Genomic DNA, 13,968 nt, shown 5'->3' on the forward strand with positions numbered 1-13,968 from the left:
TCATGCAAGGTCATAATCTTTTTCTGGTGCTTAGGTTCCTTGCCAGAAGCTGGAGGTGTAGGGCATTTGAATGGCATTGTAGGGTGTAAATAATATTGTAAAAATAAACACTTGAATTTACAGCCCAAACAACCACGTTGAAAACTCACGCGCGAATGAGAGAAAGAGAGAAACAGCTGATCAGCAGCACACGTATGCAGCCAATCAGCAAGAAGGAGAAACTAAAGCTGTCAGCCATTGGCTAAATTCAAACCTATTTCCTAGCCTCCTCGGGACCGAGCGCTGTGTGTAGTGCGTTAACGGCTGTGCTTTGCCGTTTGTGTTGTGGGGGAAGCTGAGGCAGTCAGCCAATAGCAGCCCAGCCCATTGTTCGATGAAGACGTCAATCGATAAAACTGCTCGAGAGAGTAAATACAGACATACCCTCGAAAAGCACTTTTAGTCTCTATGACCTACAAAAACCCGGTTTACCGAGCATTCGTTTTTATGACGTTATGACGCTAGCCCGGTATACCGGCATACGATGCAATAGGGTTAAGAGCCTAACCCGCGAATATGCGGGGCCGCGAATGGGGAACCGCAAACAGGTGAGGGTATACTGTATATAGATAGTAAGATATGTTATAAAGAAAATAGGAATATGAGGTCAGTGTAAATCTATGGACACTGTTCAGGTCAAGAAACTTTTATGAAAAACTATGGACAATAAATTCCCCAAAAGAACAATTAACAAAACATATATTTTTATTTTTAATGGAACTGCTTTACTTACTTCGAAGTGTCTTTAGATATGTTTTATTAACATTTGTCCAAAAACTGACATTTCAAATGTTTTGTATTATGCTAGTTCATAAACTTATATTCTTGAAGAAGAATTTTGTTTTAACAATATAAGAACTATTTATTTATTTACAGTGTTTTGTGGAATGTATATGACAATAACACATTATATTATGTTTACTTTTCAACCACTGAGGGATTAAAGTATATCATTGTGGGCAGTGGTGTTGTGAGGAGGTGCCAATCCCCTCACTTCATGTGCAGGGAGAGCCCATTCCCGTACTTCAAATACATATTATTTCCTGTGTTACTCTCTTGTACATTCAAATGGGGATCAGGTCTCTAATATTGGAATGCAGTATATAAAATGAAAGTTTTTATTATGAGCTGAAAGCTTTCTGATATTTCCTATACTGCTGCTTTACAATAATATGTCTTAAATGTTTTTTCTGAATTTTTTATTCATTAGTAAATACTGTAGCCACATCAAATAACCAACTTATAACTTAAATATAGCACAAAATCTAATTATGAGTATGAAACTAATTTCATTCTATTTTACAACATTTTTTGTGAGCCAAAAATAGAAGAGCATTAAATATTAACTTTAACAGAGCTCTAGATAAGAACTTAGGTCAATGAATATTTACTCCTTTAATCCAACTTAATGCTGAAAATCAAAATTTCAATGAGTATTTACAACAATCCACCTTTTTTTCTCCTTAAGGTACAAATTCTTCTTACATGTTATAAAGCCTAAGGTAAATGTTTGTATGAGCTTGAAATCGTACCTTTTAGTATGGGCCAATCTTGCTTGAGCTTTTCTTTGTCTAAGAGTTTGCTGTCTTGTTTTTGTTCATCCTCCCCCTGGAGACTTCCATGAACAACATTTACTGTTTGGTCAGTTCCATTTCACAGTGCAAGAGCTTCTTCAATTTTACCACCACTGGTTCCAGCAAGTTTTACCAATGACTGCCAAATTTACCACCACTGGTTCAAGAAACAGGCTAAAGTCTTTAAAAATCTCACTGTCTTCTTTTTGTAATCTGTGTTTTATATTCTTCTTTAAACTTGCTATGTACCTCTTTTTTTCAGGTCTGACAATTCATTTTCAATTTTTTAATAATAATTCATAAGTTTTCTCCATTTATAAAAACACTAGTTTTTCCTTCTTTTCTAAGTTCTGTGCAGTCTCTCATGCTCTTTACAGCATTTCTATCTCCTTCATCAATGGCTGTATTTCATTAAATACCACATTTTATTTTTGTAACTGATCACTAGCATCTCTGTCTTATATTATGAAAAGTATTTGTGCAAACCATGGGCAGTAGCATTTTTCTCTTTTGCAAATTTTGAAACGGTAACTAGGACTAAGTTATAACTCTCATACACAAGCCTCAACAGAATTTTTAAGCCCAAGCCATCTTATACTATGTGGCTCTTTTATTGTAAGTTCAGGCTCACCTAACAGTTTTTGAATGCTGTTGATTTTTAAAGTATGGTTACTTGACCCACTCATGAAATAATACAAAGAGTTAAAATTATCTCTAAATGTCCAACTTTTTAATTGAATCTGTCACAGCTAAGTTTAGGCAATGGGTTCGTACTGCAAAGGGTGAGTACTTTAATTTCATCTGCTCACCAACACTGGTCTTTTTTTACATGTCACTGTTGATGCACCATCTGTTGCTAGAGAAACAATCTTAGCTGGATCAAGCCCGAGGTTAGTGAGGCATTTTATCAGGTGACTGACAGTGGTGTGAATTTTCCATCCTCAGTGGCTACACTTGTTAAAAACTTTGTTACTGCTTCACATACTTTATACATACTGATAAATGTTTCTGTATTGATAAATCTCTGCTTTCATCTATCATTATTGCATGTGTTTCAGATTGAAGGATTTCTTCTATAAGTGACCCCTGAATAACTCTACTTATATATGACTGTATATCATTTATTGTTACATAGCTTAAATTCGTATATTTGATACTTGCTCCATTCAAATTCTGTAACTCAAGTAAACTGTTGATTTTATCAGATGGCAACTCCTTTGATACAATAAAGATCGTATGAAACAATTTACTGTCATTATCTGATATAGAGGTTGAGTTATCTTCCTTGTCAACATCACTGTCATACATTTTATTCTTGGCCCCAGATTCTTTCAATAAACCTTTCTCAGCTTGCTGGTATTCTGAAGACAGCCCATGCCTCTCAATACTGTTCTTCTGAATATTAGGTGATCCCTCATTCACCCATATGCTTCTTACTTTTCTCTCTATGCAAATGCTGCACTTCAGTCTCTTATATATCCCTTCACCAACTCCCACTAACCATGAGAATTTTTTCTTACAAGACTGAATTGTCTTTTCAGAAATGATGGTTCCAGAGTGTTTCTTTGCTGTTTACTCACCAAGTTCAGTGCAAGAAATGATGAGATCATCTACGACTTTGCTAACATTCTTTGCACTGTCTTCAGTTTTATCATTTAGAGTAAAATATTTGTTCAGCAAGCTCATATTTGTCACGTAATGCTTCTTAGATTTTCCTGGTCCCACACTAAACTGTCGATGAGACAATTTTTGTCATCTGTGTATTGTGAGTGCTTGATAAAGTCAATAAAAATCTATAAGCTTTTGCGGACTTGGATTGCATCAGAATGACTGGTGTTGCTAAAATTGAAGAGGTGTGTTGTATTTACCTGGATAGCTGGAAACCAGTCCCACGTGCTCAATTAGCTTACATAAGTCTATGCCAGATAAAGACAGTGAATCTGTACCGACCAATTTTCAAAGCATTTTTGTACACCTAGATTTGATTTTTAATGTTTTTTGAGGAAAAATATGCGTGAATACGCAGTAAACATCCTTATCTAGAGCTCTGATTAAACAGATTGTAAAAATTTTCAAAAGCAATATTCAAGGTTCAATATAAAAATCTGCTTGTTGTTAGATTCTGATGTATATTGGTTTTTCTGGCACAGTTTTTATTTAAAAACTTGTAGATGTAATACCCATGATTATGATATTGTAAATAATAGGCTGTAGATATTTTTAGAATAAATGTATCTTGAAATACATGGTATCATCGGATTTTTAATATATGCAATTGAAGTGAATGAAAGCTGTGTACTCGTTTAAATACTGAAGTTTTTGGCAGTTAGTAGTATTTGCTGTTATACTCTTTGTTCTGTAACTTTTTTGTCAGGGTTTAATAGACTACGTATTTGACAAAGATTTGTTTGTGTCAAGTTAGAAATGGATCATATCAAACCTCATCTCTAAGCAATTGCTTACTTTAGGGATGAGTTCAAGCTTAGTTTCATCCTAAGTTTTATTTTATTCTTTATTATAGACTTGTACAAGCATCATGTAATTAAGGTTTCTTAAGTTTACAGTATCTTTAAATAATAGAAGTTTTAACTTACAAGAGACTTCATTTGGCTGGTTTTTATGCTCCCACTGTGAAGCAAAGATGGGCATTTGTCTGTCCATCTGTCCTGATCTTTTGAACAGGATATCTTAATATTGGATGTATGGATTTTGACCAAACTTATACAACAAGTACTACATACAAAGTTCTCTTTTGAAGTTTTTAACTTACATATGACTTCACTTGGCTGATTTTTTATGCAGAGTGGACATATTTGTGTACTCCACTCTATCTGTTTGTTCATCTGTCCGTCATGATCTTGTGGACAGGATATCTCAAGATTCGGTGAATAGATTTTGACCAAACTTATGCAACAAGAACTACATACAAAGTTCTAGGTCTTTTTAACTTTTGACGGTCATGGGTCAAAGGTCAATGATAGAAGTTTTTAACTTACAAGTGATTTGTCTGAATTTTAACTTTGTATCTTTTTATTTTTCCTTATTCTTTGATTATCTCAAGAAGTTTCTCATTTACATTATATCACTAGAAAAAATTTTTTAAAGTAACTTGTTATCTTTTTCAAAGTATAGTTTAATCATCTAATTCTTTAAGTGCTTTAGATTTCTAAACCATCTTTAAGTTCCAATGAACACTTCCCTGATGTTTGACTTGAAGGTTCATTTCCTTTCATAGCACATGTGGGGAATAGATTTTCCTTTTATCCTCTGTTTGCTCAAATTTCCCTGCATGTCTAATAGTGAAGATGAAAACGGTTGATAAAACATTTTATTTACAAGGTTCAAACATTTTGAATAAACTTGTTCCATCTTCAACAAAATCTAAAAATCATGTTATGAAGATGATTATTAACTAAAACTATAATATCATAATCACTAGTTTACTTAGTTATTAAGAAAAGTGGTAAATGCAAGGATGAAACAAAAAACAAAGGATCATAGATATATTGCAAACAGTTGAGTTTTAAATGTGTATATTTAGAATAATTTTAGATCTAAAGAGCTGTGTGAGTCATTATGAGTAGGGCGGTCTTTAACTATGAGTAAGCTTTCTTTAATATAGAGTTCAAGGTCTGAAGATCCTGTGGTAATGACAAATTAAATACTGTGACCCGTGATTTCAGAATGTGAATGAAAAGATGAGTGTCTGGGTTTAAGTAGTGGATGGTTGGTTCTGTTAGATACTCCTAAATTTTCACAGACTCTTATTTTTTAAGTGGCATTTTGTTTTGCCAATGTATGTGACGTAGAAGTTTAGGTAGTTCATCTTTGTATTGAAATAAGTTTTTAATGTGAAGATTAGGTCTGAGCTGAATTTGAGAGTAGAAGTTTTTTTTTATTAAAGAGGAGAGTTGTTTTTTAATTTGTAGAGATTGTGAACCCATAAAAGGAAGGGAGATAATGAGGAGAAATTTGTGGACAGTGTGCACAAAAGCAGGTGGTTGGAATTTGTTGTTTAAGAAATTGTGTGTCACTCTTGTTAGAAAATCAGCCATATAGCCATTATTTAACGTGTTTATGTAGAAGTGTAATTTCTTCGTGTAAAATAAAATAATTCAAACAAGGATTAAAAATTCTGTTTAACAATGTTATGACCAGATTATGTTTGAAGAAGTTGGGATAAAAGTCTTAAAACTGGTGTAGAGGCCAGTAAATGTTTGGTTATGATAAACAGAAGTAGAAATGTGTTTACCTATTTTGGTAATACTAATGTCTAGAAATAGTAAGGAATCATTTTCCTCAAGACTAGATGTGAATTTGATATTCACACTTAAAATCAACTGTTGTACAATATATTTATAATCCTTTGTTTTATCCTTCCATTTACTGCTTCTCTTAATAACTAAGTAAACTTAGTGATTGTAATATTATGGTTTTCAAATATCGCTGAAAATGGAATGAGTGTATTCCAAAATGTTCAGACCTTGTAAATAAAATGTTTTGTATTTTATCAACCATCTTCATTATTAGACTTTGTTTTCTCCATCATTACTTGCATGTATTCTTGAAGTTACAAATTTGTAGTTTTTATCTGCAGTGTAGCTGTTTTTTTGCAAGTTGAAATATGCTTTTAGCATTTTATGATTTTTTCCATTTGGATTTAATTTGTATTACACTATGTTCAGAGCCATCATTCTTTATAAAGAATTTCTCCTGTCCTGTTTTTTTTTACTCTTACCTTTGACCATGGCCAGTTTCCATTATCTTAAAGCACATTTGATAACTGTCTTCTCCAGATGAACCTTTACAGTATTGTGTCCATTTGAAATGAATAAAAGCTCTATTATGAAAATGAATTGCCTTCCTGGTTCTGGAAGGTACATTTACTAATTTCCTCATCCCTCAGCCATCTAGTTGTTGTTTTAAATTCAGTATTTATCATTTACTTGATTTTTTTTTATTTATTCTCAAACAATAATATGGTCTGCTATGGTTATGCTTCTGTCTTCCTTTCACCATCTGATCATTGCTGTACCAGTTATATATATTTATTTACCTCTGTCTTTGGCCCGGCATAGCCAGGTGGATAGGGTGCTCGACTTGCAATCTGAGGGCCGCGGGTTCAGATCCCCGTCCCATCAAACATGCTTGGCCTTTCAGCTGTGAGGATGTTATAATGTGATGGTCAATTCCACTATTTGTTGGTAAAAGAGTAGGCCAAGAGTTGGTGGTGGGTGGTGATGACTAGCTGCCTTCCCTCTAGTCTTACACTGCTAAATTAGAGATGGCTAGTGCAGATAACCCTTGTGTAGCTTTGCGAGAAATTCAAAATATACAAACAAATGAAACCTCTGTCTTTTGAACTCTTTGGTAATATAAGCTATTAGTACTTCTCATTTCTAGACTTTGCCTTCTGTAAATGCAGTGGTTCCACTGATATTGCTTTGGGCTGAGTGTGAATAGCTTGTCAGGCTGTGGATGAGAAGATCCAAGGCTCACACTACATACTTTCAGATGTGTGTGCATTATTATATTGACAGTCAATCTTGTTATTCATTTCAGAGCCCTAGTGGCAGCAAGTGTTGCTGATTGTCTGCTTTCTTTTTTTTTGGTCAGAAGTTCAAAATAAGGGATGGGTGTACCTGAACCCTAGGAGTCTCTGACTTGACTGTTTTGCCAATATGTGTATAAGGTGCTGCTAAGGTTGAAAATATCACAATCAATAATGACATTGTTTACATGCACATACAATAATACTAAGTTCTGTCTTCACTCAAGTTTTACAGTTTGTCATTTTTTACTGACAGGCTCTGAACATTCCTTTTTTAAACTCATTTCTGTAGCATTTTGGAACTTTTTTTTTTTCAATATTCATTAAATTACCTACACTTACAATCATTCTCATTATTTATGTTCAAGGGAGATAAATCCCCAACTCATACTAACTTGTACAAATCTTTGTACTACTTCTTGAAATGATTATATTCTCACTCCAGGAGGGTATGACACTGAGACAGAGCTAAGCAATACAAGTATTACAGAATAACCAGTGTAGTATGTAACTATCATCTGTAGTAAGAGGATTAGTGAAAGTATACAACCTTCCAACATCCAGCCTTATAATAATGTCTTGACTATGTCAGAATACCTGCATGAAAATTTAGGAAAAATTACATTAATATACCTAAAAGATATATTCCTCACTATCTGTGAAAGGTGAAATATATTGATATTTCTAATCATGATGTCAGAAAAACACATAGGTTCAAGAAGTCTTAATATAAAACTATACAAACCTTATAACCTGAGCGCATTTGAAAGGTTCACCTTTTGAAAGTGCTTGGGTTATAGGATATTTCTAACCATTGGTCAGTTATGTTAGCTGTAGCTGCTTACCAAATTCTTCAAAGTTGTTTCAGAGTCTGTTGATAACACTTTACTCTTTGGTCTTTTATGAATAAATGATAATTTTATCTGTAAGTCCATGGTAGCTTCTGATCAGCTAGTCATGTTAGCCATACAATAATATTTCTCCACTTTCTTCAGTCCTTCTACTTTTTGGCTTTTTTGTTTATATATTTGCACAAAGCTACACAAGGGTTATCTGCACTTTGTCTCTAATTTTGAACTGATAGGCTTGAGAGAAGGCAATTAGTCAACATCACCTATCAACAAATCTTGAGCTACTCTAACAAATAGTTGGATTTGATAGTTACTTTTACAATACAGCCCTAATATGCAAAATGTGATTTTATGGCATGAACCACAGACATTTAGATTTACACTTCGGCAGCTTACCACAAAGCTACACCTGGCCTACTTTTATGGTCAGATGCTACCAGGCAATTCTTTCTTAGGCATGGATTTTCTTTGTGACTCAATCACTTGTACATCTTAGTTAATTGAACATGTTTTATTATCATGTGTACATATTTTTATCTAGTTGGAGGTGTACTATTGTTATTTGCACAGCCTAGTTAGTTCGACATATATTGTTAATAGAATTATTTCACCAAGTGGTAAGAATATTATTATTCTACACAAATATTTTTTTTTTTCGTTTTGCTTATTCTGTTTTTACAACTTTATTCATTTTTATTTCTTGTTAGGTAATTATTAAACATTTCTTTATGTCCAGAATCTTGATCCTGTTCTATTTCTTTCAGCTCCAACACCCAGTATTTTTTCTACCTGGTTTCCATTTCTGACTTTTAGCTAATCTGTTTTAATTTTTTTTTTTATTCAATATGGTACAAGTTTAAACTGTCACTTGAACACAGTTGATATTTTAAGTTCTTAACTATAATTATTACTGTTTAAGAATAGCTGTTCCGTTTAATGAGATGAAGTTGTAGCCTTTCCTTTCACCAGAAACTTATATGCCATCTTTAGTTGAAAATACTTCTGATTTTATGCTTGTTGAAACTGTGTCTTTTGTTGAAATTTTATCAGATTAGAATCTTCCTTATGTTAGGTTACAACAATAGTAGAATGTTTGGCAGTTTCTTCCCTTTCTGGTTGATATCAGTAATAAAAACAAAACTGAATTTCTCATGCTGCCTTAACTTATTTGTTGCCCTACTACATTATAAAATCATCCACTTACCTTATCCTTTTTTCCACACCAAATTCATCAGGAGCCTGCTTCTCTTACAAATATCAACAATAGATCTCTAGAATACAGTTGTCTTCTTTAATGACAAGTAAAAAGAAAAACAATTATCACAAAAGGGGATAATATTATGGAGATGATGGAAGACCAAACCCTCTATTTTCTTTTTTTTTCAATTAAGTGAATTTCTTTGTTGTTTTTTTTACTCATTAAGTAATGCCTGTTAAACTTATCAAAAATGAATTTTCTAAGTAAATGATGTTTTGAGTAAACATGCTTATTTTAAATAACACCCTCTTTCCTTTGAATGGAGGGAAATAGATGATCAATATGTCATTTATAAAGGACGAATTGTAAAATAGTGTAAGGTGTCGGCTAAGTTGAAAAACGGGAAGAAGGGAAGCCTGATTGGGTGAAGTCAGGGGTAGGAATTACTTTGAGTCACAAGGATGCAAAAAAACAATTTGATAATCAATAATGGCATTAGAGAAACACAGATCAACTATTTTTCATTCTTAGTTTATTATTTACTCAATATAAAACAGACATGAATAGGTAAAAATATTTTTTATACATTGTCACCAGTTTGATTACATTACAATTTAATGTTTAATTTTATAGTATTTCACATTTTTGTGTTTATGTATTGAGTAAAAATCAAAATAATAATACATAAAGGTTAAAGAAGAAAGTTGATTCTTTATTTTTCTAATTTGTCGTTTGTATACCACGATATGTAAAGTGACCCATGCACATGTAACTTTGCCACACACTGACCAATTAGTTGCTTCCATGTTTTTCAACTTATGTTCATACTGTACACACCTTTGCATTGTTCTTTCTTTACTCCTGAGGAAGAAAATTTCACCTTTTTTGTGTGTGTGTGTTGTGTGATTTATTAAACATTTCTGATCTTACATGTTTATTTTAATGAATAAATAATTTGTTTTAGAAGATTATTGGTTTCATTTGGTTAATATAAAAATGGATGTTGCATACAAGGATAAAAAGTTAGCTGTAAATATATGTGCAGTGCATAGAAAATTGCTTATGATGTAAAAGTAAGAATGCTTATTTTCAGTCCTATTCATTGCTGGCAGCAGTGGCCTAGCTAAAACTGAACAAGAAAGTTTTTGTAGCAGCATCATTAAAAATTCTATTTACAAACTAATTTAGTGATAATATAAAGTATATCAGAATGAACATGTTAAAACATCTTTTACATTGAAAATAGTAACTTTTATAATGAAATGTATTAGATTTTTAGTTAGTTTTTTGATTCAAAAGTCTATCATTTTGCTCTAGACTTTTATTTGATTTTCTATAATTGTTAAAATGTTTTTTATCTTAGCAATATTGAGTGTTCATAGAACTTTGTTTTCTTTTCGACCATGTAAATATTTTTTTATTCTATCTTATTTTATTTAGTTTTATGCTCATTTTAGTGAAAGTTGATGTGAATAAATGTTAAGGGTTCTTTTTATCAAGGTACAGTATAAAAATATTGAGTGGAATACATTTTTATTATAATTGAAGTTGAAGAAACTGGTAGGTTTGTTTTTTTTTGGTGTTTTATAAGGTTTAGTTTACTAAAACTCATTCTCTAAAGGACTGAAGATTTAGTGGTTATGTTTCTTTTACATTTTTTTTAGCCTACTGTTACATATGTTCAGAAAGAAAATGCAAATAAAAATATTGGGTAAAAATAAAATTTCCTGGAGAAGTAATAACGTTCGTTGGGTGATTTTGTATAAATTCTACATTTGAACTATTGTTGTTTGTCATAATCTTGACTGTGTTTTTCAAAAATACATGTGATTAAAGAGTTTGATGTTTCGTTTGCTCAGAATGTATGATTTTTAACCATCTAAAAGAAAAGGATGTAGTTTCATCTTAATCTTGATAATGCAGATTTCTACAGTTTTATAATTTACACAGGTGTGGTTTGAGAAAGAAATAATCTGGTTGGTCATCTCTTGGTCTTCCATTCTCATCTCTTCAATGGATCTCGTATTTTTATAAACTCCTGCCAGCTCAGACATATTTATCTTAACATTTGGACTGTAACAACTCTCCAGCCATGAGCTGAAATTGTCAAACAAATCATGTTAGAGTTATTAAAGTGTAGAGGTATATTTTAAAACCCTTATTATAATATTAAAATTCTAAAAGAATAAAATTGTATATTTTAAAAACCATTTTATTCTTTATAAACAGTTTCGCTCTTGTTAACATAGACTGTATTTCCTTGTTTATTTATGTAAATAAAATTGTGGTATGTATATTAGGAAATTAAAATCTTTCTCTGGCAAAATCACTCTGCTTGAGAATGGTTTGGTGAAAGTCCCGTTTGCTTTACACAAATGTCCCAATTTCAGATTTTGCCCATTTTGAAATTTTATTCTGCAAACTTTATGAGAATAATAATATTTGCTCTGTGAGATGGAACTGTAAGAATATGTATGTGTCAGGTTTTATGAGAAATAAAATTTATGAAAATTCTTGATTTACCTGTCTTTATATTCACCTTACAAAAATAACCGATTTATAAAAAAAAACATTACTTTTTAACATGCCTTTCATGGTTAAAACATTTATAATTTCAGATACTAACTACTAAATAATGGTAATCATAAAGTTGATATGTCACATTTTGTTTTTTTTTACATGCAAACTTTTACCATGTTGGGCCTACTGTCATATATAACAAAAGTGATCAAATCCACAGCAATGTAATAGAAGAAATATAACTTGAAAAAGTACACAGTATTGTATTAATATAGTATAAAGTCCTATAATTAGTAATTAATAATAGCTTTGAATAAAGTAAGTAAATCATCAGGCAGGCAGTAGCACTGGTAATGTAGGGATGGCTCAGATTGTTCCTCAAAATGATATTGTTGCGTCAGCGAGTCACATGACCACCGTGACGCAACGTTTCTAGAACTATCATGTACTTTGGCGAATGTTCAAGTTCTTACTAGAAATAGGGTACGCTGGTATATAAAAGAGAGGTAATGTGTGTATAGACAGTGAGTAATTGAACTGCAGTCACAGGGTATTGTTGAAGTTAACGTTCGTTCGTGATACTGTTTGTTTTAGCGCGAATATTGAGATTAAGTGTATCGCAGAGTTATATTCGGAAAGAATAAACCAGTTTTATTAAGTAAAAACTTGTGTCGTTAAAATTTCGTCGGAACGAAGTTACGGAAAGTTAATTAACAAACGGAGACGTAACAATATTTTAAATATCTCCTCAATAAATTATCAGAACTTTACAATACTATAGGGTGTTACCTTTTATAACAATATATATGTAATGACTGAGTAACAAAATTTTGGGAATGTCTGTAAATATCATAGCAAAAAGTTTGAATTTCTTCTTCTTTCTTATGCTTTTTTTATTACGTGATAACTCAAGAACCAAAACAATAGTGTCAACTAATTTCACTGAGGTGACATAGTTTCAAATGGAGTATCTGCTTTTATAGGTACTATTAATAACTAGTAGTAATGAAAAAATCATAATTCTAGTGTAATTGATGTTATCATTACCCCTTCAAGTTAGTTTTCTTTCAGAAATTTGATATTCCTTTAAAAAAGCTTAAGTATAGTATGAAACAGGAATTACCAGCCAATAAACAATAAGTATTACAGTTGGAACCTCATTGTATTTAGAACTTGGTAGGGTTATGCAAATGCCATCCATACATCTACTTCCGTTTTTGAAAAGTGTTTTCTTTATTTGTATCGGAAGGTAAAAAACTATATGTTTATTAAATCAATCATATATAACAAGCTAAATCAATTCACACGAGAGTAAAACCTATCAAAGTGCATTAAATCGGCAGTTGTAATGTTTGTCAAAACCTGGAGTTATTTTGATATTTAACAACTAAGGTTGTACTTTTTATGAAGTTTCAGGTGGCTGAGCAGTAAGTCTGGAGGTTTATTTATAACACTAAAAAGCCTGTGGCAGCACAGAAGGCCCATTGTATAGCTCTGTGCTTAACAACAAAAACTTTTGGAAAGTACTTACTAAAGAGTGGCCGGCATGGCCAGGTGGATAAGGCGCTCGACTCACAATCTGAAGGTCGCGGGTTCGAATCCGCATCCCACCAAACATGCTCGCCCTTTCAGCCGTGGGGGCGTTATAATGTGACGGTCAATCCCACTATTCGTTGGTAAAAGAGTAGCCCAAGAGTTGGCGGTGGGTGGTGATGACTAGCTGCCTTCCCTCTAGTCTTACACTGCTAAATTAGGGACGGCTAGCGAAGATAGCCCTCGCGTAGCTTTGCGCGAAATTCCAAAACAAACAAACTTACTAAAGATGTGATTGGCCATTTTCTCAGCAGTTACATTTTAATAACAATTATTTTAAACAACTTCATGTTAATACTGAACAAATCTGTATATATTTAAGATTACTGTATTGCGATTTCTGATAAATTAAGGTATTAGTAAGTGCCCTGTAGAATTGGAATTTCAAAAGAGTTCTGCTACTGAGTTCCAGAATTTCACACTTGCGTCTAGTTAATCATGTTAATTATAACTACTGAAAGTTTCGTTATCAGCAAGGATACTCAAATTATCGTTCCGTTCATTCTAATCAACATAGTGTTACGTCTCCGTTTGTTAATTAATTTTCCGTAAATTCGTTCCGACGAAACTTTAGCGACACAAGTCCTTACTTAATAAAACTGGTTTATTCTTCCCGAATACAACTTTACGATACACTTATTT

At 32.4% G+C, this 13,968-nt stretch overlaps 1 protein-coding gene across 3 annotated transcripts in view; it reads left to right on the top strand.

The window, feature by feature from the left end:
• The window catches only part of LOC106462085 (protein Hook homolog 3-like), a 54,119-nt gene extending 42,388 nt beyond the window's left edge, over positions 1–11,731 (top strand). For 2 of the 3 annotated variants that reach the window (XM_022389222.1, XM_022389224.1), the window contains exon 25: positions 11,147–11,731. In XM_022389222.1, coding sequence (XP_022244930.1) covers positions 11,147–11,174 — 28 coding nt within the window. In that variant the 3' untranslated portion in view covers positions 11,175–11,731. The remainder of the gene's footprint in view (positions 1–11,146) is intronic. The other variant, XM_013921968.2, reaches the window with a different exon arrangement.
• Positions 11,732–13,968: the final 2,237 nt, after the last annotated feature.

The sequence above is a fragment of the Limulus polyphemus genome, unplaced genomic scaffold, assembly GCF_000517525.1.
Source record: "Limulus polyphemus unplaced genomic scaffold, Limulus_polyphemus-2.1.2 Scaffold1090, whole genome shotgun sequence".
Classification (NCBI taxonomy): Eukaryota; Metazoa; Arthropoda; class Merostomata; order Xiphosura; family Limulidae; genus Limulus; species Limulus polyphemus.